The sequence below is a fragment of the Oncorhynchus tshawytscha genome, linkage group LG13 (assembly GCF_018296145.1).
Source record: "Oncorhynchus tshawytscha isolate Ot180627B linkage group LG13, Otsh_v2.0, whole genome shotgun sequence".
Lineage (NCBI taxonomy): Eukaryota > Metazoa > Chordata > Actinopteri > Salmoniformes > Salmonidae > Oncorhynchus > Oncorhynchus tshawytscha.
The window spans coordinates 77,769,164-77,784,207 of record NC_056441.1 but is presented as its reverse complement, the minus strand read 5'-3'; the positions used below and the strand labels follow the sequence as shown (position 1 = coordinate 77,784,207).

The following is a 15,044-nucleotide window of genomic DNA, read 5'->3' as shown; positions in this document are numbered from 1 at the left end:
GGTCACTGTGGTCACATCAAAGCCCTGATCCTGGTCACTGTGGTCACATCAAAGCCCTAATCCTGGTCACTGTGGTAACATCAAAGCCCTGATCCTGGTCACTGTGGTCACATCAAAGCCCTGATCCTAGTCACTCTGGTCACATCAAAGCCCTGATCCTGGTCACATCAAAGCCCTAATCCTGGTCACTGTGGTCACATCAAAGCCCTGATCCTGGTCACTCTGGTCACATCAAAGCCCTGATCCTGGTCACTCTGGTCACATCAAAGCCCTGATCCTGGTCACATCAAAGCCCTAATCCTGGTCACTGTGGTCACATCAAAGCCCTGATTCTGGTCACTCTGGTCACATCAAAGCCCTGATCCTGGTCACTGTGGTCACATCAAAGCCCTGATCCTGGTCCCTGTGGTCACATCAAAGCCCTGATCCTGGTGACTGTGGTCACATCAAAGCCCTGATCCTGGTCCCTGTGGTCACATCAAAGCCCTGATCCTGGTCCCTGTGGTCACATCAAAGCCCTGATCCTGGTCACTCTGGTCACATCAAAGCCCTGATCCTGGTCACTCTGGTCACATCAAAGCCCTGATTCTGGTCACTGTGGTCACATCAAAGCCCTGATCCTGGTCCCTGTGGTCACATCAAAGCCCTGATCCTGGTGACTGTGGTCACATCAAAACCCTGATCCTGGTCCCTGTGGTCACATCAAAGCCCTGATCCTGGTCACTCTGGTCACATCAAAGCCCTGATTCTGGTCCCTGTGGTCACATCAAAGCCCTGATCCTGGTCCCTGTGGTCACATCAAAGCCCTGATCCTGGTCCCTGTGGTCACATCAAAGCCCTGATCCTGGTCCCTGTGGTCACATCAAAGCCCTGATCCTGGTCCCTGTGGTAACATCAAAGCCCTGATCCTGGTCCCTGTGGTCACATCAAAGCCCTCATCCTGGTCACTCTGGTCACATCAAAGCCCTGCTTCTGGTCACTGTGGTCACATCAAAGCTCTGATCCTGGTCCCTGTGGTCACATCAAAGCCTTAATCCTGGTGACTGTGGTCACATCAAAGCCCTGATCCTGGTCCCTGTGGTCACATCAAAGCCCTGATCCTGGTCCCTGTGGTCACATCAAAGCCCTGATCCTGGTCCCTGTGGTCACATCAAAGCCCTGATCCTGGTCCCTGTGGTCACATCAAAGCCCTGATCCTGGTCCCTGTGGTCACATCAAAGCCCTGATCCTGGTGACTGTGGTCACATCAAAGCCCTGATCCTGGTGACTGTGGTCACATCAAAGCCCTGATCCTGGTGACTGTGGTCACATCAAAGCCCTGATCCTGGTCCCTGTGGTCACATCAAAGCCCTGATCCTGGTCCCTGTGGTCACATCAAAGCCCAGATGTTGCAGCTTCCCCATCTTTCCCTGCAGAGTGAGAGTGACCCGCCCAGTATCACAGGGAAATGTGTTCATTTGTTACCTGGGATGTTTATTGCATTAATTAGACAATAGCAAATGGAGTCACGTCTGTTCCCAGCTCCTCATTGGCTGCTGCCAAATTGTCCTGACTGAACAAATCACTTAATCGATCACAGAATAAATGATTAATGGAAGATGAATAGGCTGCAGATTGGTAGACCTGGATGGCTTGACTTTGGTTGCTCATGTGAAATTGATATAAGGCGATAAGGACCCATTCCTTCTCACCCTGTCACTAGAGAGATGCTAATTAGTAGCTAGCAATAACTATCTCAGCGCTGATCAATATTTTAGCCAGAGCAGATTTTGAGCTATAGAGAGTGGACTAAGCACTGCTGCCAATGGGTTCTGCCAACACTGTTGCTATGGAGATTCCTTTACATCACGGGACTCAGGAGCTAAGTGACAGAATCCTCTATGAACGGAAATCTCAAATGGAAATACATGTTTCAACATGCCTTAAGTGTAATTTCATGTGCAGGCTTTTAGTGGGGGTAGTATTGAGCAGTAGGCATGCGGAGCGTGAACACATCTTATTTATGTAGTTGCATTGGGATTAATATCTCTGGTCTGGCTTGTTTATGGCTCGTCGCGCATCAGGCATCCTGGGTGGTTACTCAGGTTTGCTACCTTTCACAACAAACAGCCAAAAAGTCTGACAGGAAAATAGCACAAATTCAAACCATTTCTTTGCCAAGGCTGCAATAAATCCCCGAACTCAACTAGGATTAAAAGTAAACTTGTCAAGGATCCAGAAGACGTATTACCGTCCCACCCTACAGTCACAACAGCCATATACCAAATACTCCCAATAGAACCCATATAACCACAACTCCCAATAGAACCCATATACCAAATACTCACAATAGAACCCATATACCAAATACTCCCAATAGAACCCATATACCAAATACTCACAATGGAACCCATATACCAAATACTCACAATGGGACCCATATACCAAATACTCCCAATGGAACCCATATACCAAATACTCACAATGGAACCCATATACCAAATACTCCCAATAGAACCCATATAACCACAACTCCCAATAGAACCCAGATACCAAATACTCCCAATGGAACCCATATACAAAATACTCCCAATGGAACCCATATAGCAAATACTCCCAATAGAACCCATATACCAAATACTCCCAATAGAACCCATATACCAAATACTCCCAATAGAACCCATAAACCAAATACTCCGAATAGAACCCATATACAGTACAGAATACTCCCAATAGAACCCATATACCAAATACTCCCAATAGAACCCATATACCAAATACTCCCAATAGAACCCATAAACCAAATACTCAGAATAGAACCCATATACAGTACAGAATACTCCCAATAGAACCCATATACCAAATACTCCCAATATAAATCATTCTTATTCTAATTATCGAGGCAGCCATCTCCGGTGTTAACACCTTGTCTTCCAAATGGTCTTTCTGGTCTCTGTACCGTGCTGCATGGTGGATGGTTATTAGGGGTGTGTAGGGCTGTAGGTCTGGTACTGGGACAGTAGTATAGTACTTCTCTATATACAAGGTATTCCGTGGTGCAGTGTAGCTGCAGTCGACAAGAGAGAACATGGCCCTCCCTCTCCATTTCTCTCTTTCTTTGTCAAATGCCAGGAAACTGTAGGCTGACAGATGTTGAGAGCGAGGGAGGAAAGGAGGGGTGAAAGCAGGAGGTATATGGGGGGGGAATAAAAGAAAATGGGGTTTAGAAAGAGATGGGTTGGGGAGAGAGAAAGAAAGGAGCGGAGTGGGGGAATGTATCAGAGAGAAACAGAAGGGGAGGTGGTAGGGGAAGAGATGTATTACCCTATAAAAAGTGTCTGATGCACATCCATCAATATGAATGACTCCTTCACCCCCGAGGGCCTGTTTTGGCATTCAGGAACCACGACGAGGGCTCTTAGCTTGTCAGGGCCTCCCGCCTCCCTCCTGTCTCTGCAGCGCTGCAGTTCATTTGGTGTCTCCCTCCATGGAACTGCTCTTCTCATTAGAACCTGTGGCTCTGTGGCTGAGGGAGAGACTGACTGCAGAGCGCCCATTACCTGACCATGTCCTGGGGCTCTCCCCTCCCCCTCATCTCCCCCTCCTCGCCGGGCCAGCACATCACGTTACCTCACTGAAGCAGAGACAAAAGTCAGGTTAGGCAGGAGGCACACCGCGGCTTTAAAGGGTGCTAGGATGTAGCACTGAGCGTGTCTGAGACAGGGATAGAGACTGCAGGGCACTAGCAGTGAGGTGTTCTTGTGCCATGTTCCCTCTAGCAGAAGCCATCCGGTTGATCACATGATACTGCCTGTTTGACAGACCTATTTCTCAGGGATAAGAGAAGAAAGGCTTGCTGCTTCTGCTGCTGTGGAGACCTTGAACAGAACGATGAAAAGCTCAGTTCAACCTCTCATTCCACACTCTGCCAGATGCCTCTGTCTGTAGACACACAGCACTGCTTTTACATCCTCTCTTTACCTTGGACAGGAAAATAACACATTGATACATTTCTAGACTACAGTACACACAGTATGAACTATGAATCCATCTCTATGGTTCAGCCATTGGAAACTAGTGTGGTACCAACGAACTGACACACAAAGGCATTTTAGCTCCATCTCTCATCTACAGTAGCTCCGTCTGTGTTGCCCGTGGTAACGAGGCTGAGACGTGACTGTACAGTAAAGTGGCCCTAATGGCCTCCCAGCAGTCACCCGTGACAGGTTCAAGTCCTATTGGGAGATTTTTATGGCCCCCACACCTGTGGGAGTGACTCCCAACACCTGTTAAATGGAGCCAGTCCCCATCCATACATCCATCCATCCACAGGCTGCAGCAGCCCACGAGTTGACCTGGTAGGGGAGGGAAAGGGGAGAGGGTTCAGGGCTGGGACTGGAGGTTAGCTAATCAACTCAGGCCAGGGCAGTTTGGGCATCATCAAAAGGGGATGATGGGATAGTACAGCAGAGAGCAATGGATGTTAATGAACAAGGTTATGTGTGAGTCTGTGTGGGGGAGGGATAATGACGTGTTTATCCAGCACATGTATCTGTGTGTGTGTGTGTGTGTGTGTGTATTAATGCATGTGTGTGTATTAATGCATGTGTGTGTATTAATGTGTGTGTGTGTATTAATGTGTGTGTGTGTATTAATGTGTGTGTGTGTATTAATGCATGTGTGTGTATTAATGCATGTGTGTGAATTAATGTGTGTGTGTATTAATGTGTGTGTGTGTATTAATGTGTGTGTGTGTATTAATGCATGTGTGTGTATTAATGTGTGTGTGTGTATTAATGCATGTGTGTGTAATAATGTGCGTGTGTAATAATGTGTGTGCATTAATGTGTGTGTGTGTGTCTATTAATGTGTCTATTAATGTGTGTGTGTATTAATGTGTGCATGTATTAATGTGTTTGTGTGTGTATGTGTATTCATGTGTGTGTGTGTGTGTATTAATGTGTGTGTGTATGTGTATTACTGCATGTGTGTGTATTAATGTGTGTGTGTGTATTAATGTGTGTGTGTGTATTAATGTGTTTGTGTGTATGTGTATTAATGCATGTGTGTGTATTAATGTGTGTGTGTGTATTCATTTGTGTGTGTGTATTAATGTGTGTATGTGTATTACTGCATGTGTGTGTATTAATGTGTGTGTGTGTATTAATGTGTGTGTATTAATGTGTGTGTGTGTATTAATGTGTGTGAGTGTATTAATGTGTTTGTGTGTGTATGTGTATTCATGTGTGTGTGTGTGTTAATGTGTTTGTGTGTATGTGTATTAATGTGTGTGTGTGTGTATTAATGTGTTTATGTGTATTAATGTGTGTGTGTGTATTAATGTGTTTTAATGTGTTTGTATGTGTATTAATGTGTGTGTGTGTATTAATGTGTGTGTGTATTAATGTGTTTTTGTGTATGTGTATTAATGTGTGTGTGTATTAATGTGTTTGTGTGTATGTGTATTAATGTGTGTGTGTGTATTAATGCGTGTATGTGTATTCATGTGTGTGTGTGTGTATTAATGTGTTTTTGTGTATGTGTATTAATGTGTGTGTGTGTATTAATGTGTTTTTGTGTATGTGTATTAATGTGTGTGTGTGTATTAATGTGTTTTTGTGTATGTGTATTAATGTGTGTGTGTGTGTATTAATGTGTTTGTGTGTATGTGTATTAATGTGTGTGTGTGTATTAATGCGTGTATGTGTATTCATGTGTGTGTGTGTGTATTAATGTGTTTTTGTGTATGTGTATTCATGTGTGTGTGTGTATTAATGTGTTTTTTAATGTGTATGTGTATTAATGTGTGTGTGTATGTGTATTCATGTGTGTGTGTGTATTAATGTGTTTTTGTGTATGTGTATTCATGTGTGTGTGTGTATTAATGTGTTTGTGTGTATGTGTATTAATGCGTGTATGTGTATTAATGTGTGTATGTGTATTAATGTGTGTATGTGTATTAATGTGTGTGTGTGTATTAATGCATGTGTGTGTAATAATGTGTGTGTGTGTAATAATGTGTGTGCATTAATGTGTGTGTGTGTGTGTATTAATGTGTGTCTATTAATGTGTCTATTAATGTGTGTGTGTGTGTGTGTATTAATGTGTGTGTGTGTATTAATGTGTTTGTATGTGTATTAATGCATGTGTGTGTGTATTAATGTGTGTGTGTGTATTAATGTGTTTGAGTGTATTAATGTGTTTGTGTGTGTATGTGTATTCATGTGTGTGTGTGTGTTAATGTGTTTGTGTGTATGTGTATTAATGTGTGTGTGTGTATTAATGCGTGTATGTGTATTAATGTGTGTATGTGTATTAATGTGTGTATGTGTATTAATGTGTGTGTGTGTGTGTATTAATGTGTTTGTGTGTATGTGTATTAATGTGTGTGTGTGTATTAATGTGTGTATGTGTATTAATGTGTGTGTGTGTATTAATGTGTGTGTGTGTATTAATGCATGTGTGTGTATTAATGTGTGTGTGTGTATTAATGCATGTGTGTGCATTAATGTGTGTGTGTGTATTAATGTGTGTCTATTAATGTGTCTATTAATGTGTGTGTGTGTGTGTGTGTGTGTGTGTGTATTAATGTGTTTGTGTGTGTGTGTATTAATGCATGTGTGTGTATTAATGTGTGTGTGTATTAATGTGTTTGTGTGTATGTGTATTAATGCATGTGTGTGTGTATTAATGTGTGTGTGTGTATTCATTTGTGTGTGTGTATTAATGTGTGTATGTGTATTACTGCATGTGTGTGTGTATTAATGTGTGCATGTATTAATGTGTTTGTGTGTGTATGTGTATTCATGTGTGTGTGTGTGTGTATTAATGTGTGTATGTGTATTAATGTGTGTGTGTGTATTAATGTGTGTATGTGTATTAATGTGTGTGTGTGTATTAATGTGTTTGTGTGTATGTGTATTAATGTGTGTGTGTGTATTAATGTGTGTATGTGTATTAATGTGTGTATGTGTATTAATGTGTGTATGTGTATTAATGTGTGTATGTGTATTAATGTGTGTATGTGTATTAATGTGTGTGTGTGTATTAATGTGTGTATGTGTATTAATGTGTGTATGTGTATTAATGTGTGTGTGTGTATTAATGTGTGTGTGTGTATTAATGTGTGTATGTGTATTAATGTGTGTATGTGTATTAATGTGTGTTGTGTGTATTAATGTGTTTGTGTGTATGTGTGTGTGTATGTGTATTAATGTGTGTATGTGTATTAATGTGTGTATGTGTATTAATGTGTGTATGTGTATTAATGTGTGTGTGTGTATTAATGTGTTTGTGTGTATGTGTATTAATGTGTGTGTGTGTATTAATGTGTGTGAGTCAGAGTGAGACAAAGTCACAGCAAGAGAAAGGAAAGATACAGAGCAGCGTTGCCTGAAGGAAATCCAACTTTAAGGGAGAGGCACATGCTGCACATACACCCCCCACACACACACACACGCTAACATTAGAACATATGTTGGAACTTATGTCTTCATATTGGCTCCCTGCTGATTCCCTGTCATGTGTTAATTCATTATTTCTCAATCTAGTCAGGAAACATGAAATTCTTACATAATTCTAAAATATACGTTACATATTTGATAGAGTGTGAGGGTTGACTTTCGCTGACGAGAGCCTCGTTTATAAAACTAAAACAGAGATTCATTCCAAGATGTATAGTATTCATAGAAAATTATAACCTATTACCATTCCTAACTACACTATGAATATTTTCCATATCTAACAACCCTGTGTTTCCTCCTAGCCGACCAGGCCTGCTGAATGCCGGTGATCCAGGCTACCCGTGGCTGGCTGACTCCTGGCCTGCAACCAGCCTGCCTGTCAACAGTGGCTCCGGTGGACCCAATGACCTTAGTAACTTTGGACGAGGAGGTGAGATATCAGGGCCTGTCCAATAGTCTCTATGGGCCTGTATATGTACTAGACTGGGGGAGAGCAGAGAGAGAAAAGAGTGGAAAGAACTGAGAGAGAGGAGAGGAGAGAGAGAGAGAAAAAAAAGAGAGAGAGGAGAGAGAGAAATAGGTGAGAGAGAAGAGATGGAGAGATAGGACAAAAGAGATAGGAGAGATAGGAAATACCCAGTTTTGACTAGGTGCCAGCGTTCGTGAGAAAAGCCTTGCTATTGAGAAAGGCTGCCATAGGCAGACCTGGCTCTCAAGAGAAGACAGACTATGTGCACACTGCCCACAAAATGAGGTGGAAACTGAGCTGCACTTCCTAACATCCTGGCAAATGTATGACCATATTAGAGACACATATTTCCCTCAGATTACACAGATCCACATAGAATTAGAAAACAAACCCAATTTTGATACACTCCCATATCTACTGGGTGAAATACCACAGTGTTCCATCACAGCAGCAACATGTGTGACCTGTTGCCACAAGAAAAGGTCAACCAGTGAAGAACAAACACCATTGTAAATACAACAATGTTATTTATTTTCCCTTTTGTACTTGAACTATTTACACATAATATGACATTTGAAATGTCTTTATTCTTTTGGAACTTTTGTGAGTGTAATGTTTACTGTTCATTTTTATTGTTTATTTTCGCTTTTGTTTTATCTACTTCACTTGCTTTAGCAATGTTAACATGTTTTCCATGCCAATAAAGCACATAAATTGACATTGAATTGAGAGAGAGGGGGGGAGGGGCCCAGGGTTAGGAGTCAGTGGCTGGAATTAGAATGCATGAATAAATGGGGGATGGATTTTTCAATGAGATGAATGTGTTTAACTGGATGTTAAGAGCTGAGCTAATGTCAAAGTGTTGAGCTGCTCAGGGTAATCCCCTCACACCCCGGGGACAGTTGAACCCAGGGTCACTCTGTCCTGATGCATAGTTAGACACCTCTCCACTCCTGATCTGTAATGCAGCCTTGTTCATCAATTACTCTTAACATCACTTTACCTTTCTACCTTTTATTAAAATACAATGGGTTTATAGTTGATGTGAATACAGTATTTGTCATTGAAGCGCACACCTAAACGGACCCCTATTCTCTCTCCCTGTGTCTCCTCCAGACACCAGTAGTAATGGGGATAAGACTGGCACCATGCTCTCTGATGGAGCCATCTATAGCAGTATAGACTTCACCACCAAGGCTAACTACAACAGCCCCAGCCAGGGCTCCCAGGGAGCCACCCCCTATGCCACCACACAGATCCTCCACTCCAGTAGTATCCATGAGCTGGCTGTGGACCTCCCCGAGGCCCAGTGGAAGGCCTCCATCCAGGCCAAACAGGAGATGGCCAACCTGGGGTACTCCCTGCCCGACAAGAACTCCTGCAACAACAGTGAGTGGATAGAGTGTGTGTGTGTGTGTCTGTGTGTCTGTGTCACACAGAAGCTGAGACTTTCCCTGCCATGCTAAATACCCTCAGCTCAACACAGCCCTATGATACATGGCCATTATATTAACCCTAACCATAATGGACACACTCCTCCTACTGTGAGTGTATGACCCCAGGACAAATCACTGCTGAGTGACAGATCAGCACGGAATGTTTCATATGATACCCCAGTTCACCCCTGTTGTAAAAGGTCTGGGTGTAGCTGGTGCAGAGAAGTCATCCTGGTCCGCGACGGGGCTGGTTTTCTTTTTGTAATCCGTGATTGACTGTAAACCTTGGGGCGGCAGGGTAGCCTAGTGGTTAGAGCATTGGACTAGTAACCGAAAGGTTGCAAGTTCAAATCCCTGAGCCGACAAGGTACAAATCTGTTGTTCTGCCCCTGAACAGGCAGTTAACCCACTGTTCCTAGGCTGTCATTGAAAATAAGAATTTGTTCTTAACTGACTTGCCTAGTAAAATAAAGGTAAAATAAAATATACCTCTTGTGTCTGAGCTGTTGAATTGCGACTCTATAATGACGCTTAGCTTGTTTGATTGCCTTGCGGAGGGAATAGCTACACTGTTTGTATTCAGTCATGTTTCCGGTCACCTTGCCCTGATTTAAAGCAGTGGTTCACACTTTCAGTTTCGTGCGAATACTGCCATCAATCCACGGTTTCTGGTTTGGGAATGTTTTAATAGTTGCTGTGGGTATAACATCACAGATGCTCTTGCTAATAAATTCGCTCACCGAATCAGCATATTCGTCAATGTTGTTTGCCGCAATGCGGAACATATCCCAGTCCACGTGATCGAAGAAATCTTGAAGCGTGGAATCAGATTGGTCGGACCAGCGTTGAACAGACCTATGCGCGGGAGCTTCCTGTTTTAGTTTCCGTCTATAGGCTGGAAGCAACATAATGGAGTCTTAAGTTTGTTCAGGGCCATAATGTCAAATTAAGTTTGTTCAGGGCCATCGATGACTCTGCTTGGGGGGGAATATATGTGGCTGTGAATATAATCGAGAATGAGAGAATTCTCTTGGTAGATAATGCAGTTGACATTTGATTGTGAGGAATTCTAAGTCAGGTGAACATAAGGACTTGAGTTCCTGTATGTTGTTATGATCACACCACGTCTCGTTAATCATAAGGCATACCCCCCCCGCCCTTCTTCTTACCAGAAAGATGCTTGTTTCTGTCGGCGCGATGCGTGAAGAAACCAGCTGGCTGTACCGACTCCGATAGTGTGTCTCGAGTGAGCCATGTTTCCGTGAAGCAAAGAACGTTACAGTCTCTTATGTCTCTCTGGAATGCTACCCTTGCTCGGATTTCTCCTACCTTGTTGTCAAGAGACTGGACATTCGCCCGTCTCCGGGGCCTGACCAAAAGACCGCTTCGTTTGCCCCTTTTATGGCGCTGTTGGTTTGGTTCGCCGGCTGGGATCCGATCCATTGTCCTGGGTGGTGGGCAAAACAGAGGATCTGTTTCGGGAAAGTCGTATTCCTGATCGTAATGATGGTGAGTTGACATTGCTCTTATATCCAATAGTTCCTCCTGACTGTATTTAATAAAACGTAAGATTACCTAGGGTACCAATGTAAGAAATAACACGTAAAAAAACTAAATTCTGCATAGTTTCCTAGGAACGCGAAGTGAGGCGGCCATCTCTGTCGGCGCCGGAAGTGTATTACCAAATACATGTAGTAATACCAAGCCCACACAATAGGACCAAAATACATAAAACAAACATGCACAAAAACCATGGGGAAAACAGAGGGTTAAATATTGAACATGTAATTGGGGAATTGAAACCAGGTGTGTAAAACAAAGACAAAACAAATGGAAAATGAAAAGTGGGCAGGCAATGGATAGAATGCCGTTGACGTCGACCGCCGAACGCCGCTCAAACAAGGAGAGGGACCGACTTCGGCGGGAGTCGTGACAGTACCCCCCGACTTGCGGCTCCAGCAGCGAGTCAACACCGACCTCGGGGACGACCCGGAGGACGAGGCGCAGGGCGATCCGGATGGAGACGGTGGAACTCCCGCAGCAACGAAGGGTCCAAAATGTCCTCCACCGGCACCCAGCATCTCTCCTCCGGACCGTACCCCTCCCACTCCACGAGGTACTGAAGGCCCCTCGTCCGACGCCTCGAGTCCAGTATGGCTCGAACAGCATACACCGGGGCCCCCTCGATATTCAGAAGGGGCGGAGGGCAATGAACCTCCCACACCTCAGACTCCTGGAGTGGACCAGCCACCACCGGCCTGAGGAGAGACAAATGGAACAAGGGGTTAATACGGTAATCTGGGGGAAGCTGTAACCTGTAGCAAACCTCATTCTCCTCTTTGAATGGCCCCACAAACCGCGGGCCCAGCTTCCAGCGGGGCAGGCGCAGGGGCAGGTTTCGGGTCAAGAGCCAGACCCGGTCCCCCGGTGCGAACACCGGGGCCTCACTGTGGTGGCGATCGGCGCTCTTATTCTGACGCCTCACAGCCCGTTGCAGGTGCACATGAGCGGCGTCCCAGGTCTCCTCCGAGCGCTTAAACCATTCGTCCACCGCAGGAGCCTAGATCTGGCTCTGATGCCTAGGTGCCAGAACCGGCTGATACCCCAGTATGCACTGGAAGGGAGAAAGGTTAGTGGAGGAGTGGCGAGCGAGTTTTGGGCCATCTCTGCCCAGGGAATGAACGCCGCCCACTCCCCCGGCCGGTCCTGGCAATAAGACCGCAGAAACCTACCCACATCCTGGTTTACTCTATCCACCTGCCCATTACTCTCGGGGTGAAAACCCAAGGTAAGGCTGACAGAGACCCCCAGACGTTCCATGAACGCCCTCCAGACCCTTGATGTGAACTGGGGACCTCGATCAGGCACCCCGTAGTGCCGGAAGACATGTGTAAACAGGGCCTCCGCAGTCTGTATTGCCGTAGGGAAACCGGGTAAAGGAAGGAGACGGCAGGACTTGGAGAACCGATCCACAACGACCAGGATCGTGGTGTTACCCTGTGAGGGAGGAAGATCCGCGAGGAAATCCACCGATAGGTGCGACCATGGCGTTGTGGAACAGGTAAGGGCTGTAACATCCCTCTGGGCAGGTGCCTAGGGGCCTTGCACTGGGCGTACACCGAGCAGGAGGAAACATAAACTCTCACATCCTTGGCCAAGGTGGACCACCAGTACTTCCCACTAAGACAACGCACTGTCCGACCGATGCCAGGATGACCAGAGGAGGGTGGCATGTGGGCCCAATAGATCAAACGGTCGCGGACAGCAGACAGAACGTACAGACGCCCAGCTGGACACTGGGGACGAGTGGGCTCTGTACGTAATGCCCGCTCGATGTCCACGTCCAGCTCCCACACCACCGGTGCCACCAGACAAGAGGCCGGAAGCATGGGAGTGTGTTCCATGGACTGCTCCTCTGTGTCATACATCCGGAACAGTGCATCTGCCTTAGTGTTCTGGGAACCTGGTCTGTAGGACAAGGTGAAAACAAAACAGGTAAAGAACATGGCCCACCTTGCCTGGCGAGAGTTCAGTCTCCTCGCCATCCGGATGTACTCCAGATTGCGGTGGTCAGTCCAGATGAAAAAAGAGCCTTGACAACAGCCAACAGCTCCCGGTCCCCCACATCATAGCTTCACTCCGCCGGGCTGAGCTTCTTTGAAAAGAAAGTACAGGGGCGGAGCTTTGGTGGTACCCAAGCGCTGAGAGAGCACGGCTCCTATCCCAGCTTCAGACGCATCCACCTCCACTATGAACACCAAAGAGGGATCCGGATGAGCCAGCACGGGAGCACGGGAGCCAACAGAGCCTTCAGGTGACCAAAAGCCCTGTCCGCCTCAACCACTACCAGTCCCCCCTTCAGCAGTGAGGTAATGGGAGCTGCTACCTGACCAAATCCCCGGATAAACCTACGGTAGTAGTTGGCAAACCCTAGAAACCGCTGCACTTCCTTTACCTTGGTGGGAGTCGGCCAATTACGCACGGCTGAAATGCGGTCACTCTCCATCTCCACCCCTGAAGTGGAAATGTGGTACCCTAGGAAGGAGACGGACAGTTGGAAGATCAGACATTTCTCAGCCTTGACGTACAGGTCATGCTCCAACAGTCGACCAAGCACCCTGCGCACCAGGGATACTTGGCGCGTGTAGCGGAGAATATAAGAATGTCGTCGATATACACCACTACACCCTGCCCGTGCAGGTCCCGGAAAATCTAATCTACAAATGCCTGGAAGACTGATGGAACATTCATCAACCCGTACGGCATGACAAGGTACTCATAGTGCCCTGAGGTGGAACTAAATGCCGTCTTCCACTCGCGCCCCTCCTGGATACACACCAGGTTGTAAGCGCTCCTGAGATCCAATTTTGTGAAGAAGCGCGCACCGTGCATTGACTCTGTCACACTGGCTATGAGAGGCAGCGGGTAGCTGGACTCACAGTGATCTGATTGATACCTCGATAGTCAATGCACGGGCGCAGACCTCCATCCTTCTTCTTTACAAAAAAATAAACTCGAGAAGGCAGGTGAAGTGGAGGGCTGAATGTACCCCTGACCCAGGGATTCGGAGACATATGTTTCCATAGCCGCCGTCTCCTCCTGTGACAGGGGATACACGTGAGTCCTGGGAAGTGCTGCGTCTACCAGGAGATTTATTCCACAATCCCCCCGTCGATGGGGTGGTAATTGAGTCGCCTTCTTCTTACAGAAGCACGGTGACCTGGTCTGGACTTTCCACCGTAGTAGCACCCGACGGAAACCCCTAAACACCTCCTCAATTATAAAGGCAAAACAAATGGAACATTAAAAGTGGCTCGGCGATGGCTAGAAAGCCTGTGACGTCGACCAGCGTACGCCGCCCGAACACTTCGGTAGAAGTCGTGACACATGTTTACAAGCCATAGGTTTACTGTGACCTGACAGCAGTTTGTACTCTAATACTCACTATTTCACAATCTGTTTCTGAAGCCCATTCCAGCTCCACTCTGACTGCCTGATTCTGTTTTAAGGACTAATTTTCCCCTCGCTGCCATCCAGTCTTGGTCACCTCTCAAGGTTAAATAAACACCAGATGAAGGGCTAGGGAGCTAGAATAATGCACAGTTTCCTCCAGCCTTGGATTAAGTTATATCCCTCTCTCTGTTTTAACTAATTACTTATCCTTTTTAGCACAACTAATATTTAAGAAAATAATCCAACTCAATTATAATGGATTTGATAGAAGACTTTTCTAAAAGCCTTGTGGAGTTTCCTAATGAGTTTTCTGGTGCTGTTTATACATATTCATGGTCTCATTCTCTAGAGATTTAAAGTAGATTCATTATATCATTTTTTACAATGTGCCCATGATGTAATAACTATTAGAAACTGAATTCCCGATCCTTTGCTCTGTCTTGCATTATTTTAAAAAGTAAAATGTGATTATATTTGTAGAAAATGCTACAATAAATGACTTGCTCCTGCTGCAAGTGGATTTATATCTCCCATCTCAAGAATGAATAATCAATTTGCCTTCTTCCAATATTAAACATGCACTCGTATTTAAATAAAGTTATGCATCACAAACAAAGGCTAAATGTTTCACTGAGTGAATCTGACCATGGGTGGGTGGGTGGGTGGGTGGGTGGGTGAGGGAGGGAAGGGAGGGAGGGAGGGAGGGAGGGAGGGAGGGAGGGAGGGAGGGAGGGAGGGAGGGAG

The 15,044-nt window shown here is 45.5% G+C and overlaps 1 protein-coding gene across 7 annotated transcripts in view; it reads left to right on the top strand.

The window, feature by feature from the left end:
- The window catches only part of robo2 (roundabout, axon guidance receptor, homolog 2 (Drosophila)), a 388,246-nt gene that overhangs the window by 335,386 nt on the left and 37,816 nt on the right, over nt 1-15,044 (top strand). For all 7 annotated transcript variants that reach the window (XM_042296388.1, XM_042296384.1, XM_042296385.1 and 4 more), the window contains 2 exons: nt 7,745-7,872; nt 9,028-9,300. In XM_042296388.1, coding sequence (XP_042152322.1) covers nt 7,745-7,872; nt 9,028-9,300 — 401 coding nt within the window. The remainder of the gene's footprint in view (nt 1-7,744; nt 7,873-9,027; nt 9,301-15,044) is intronic.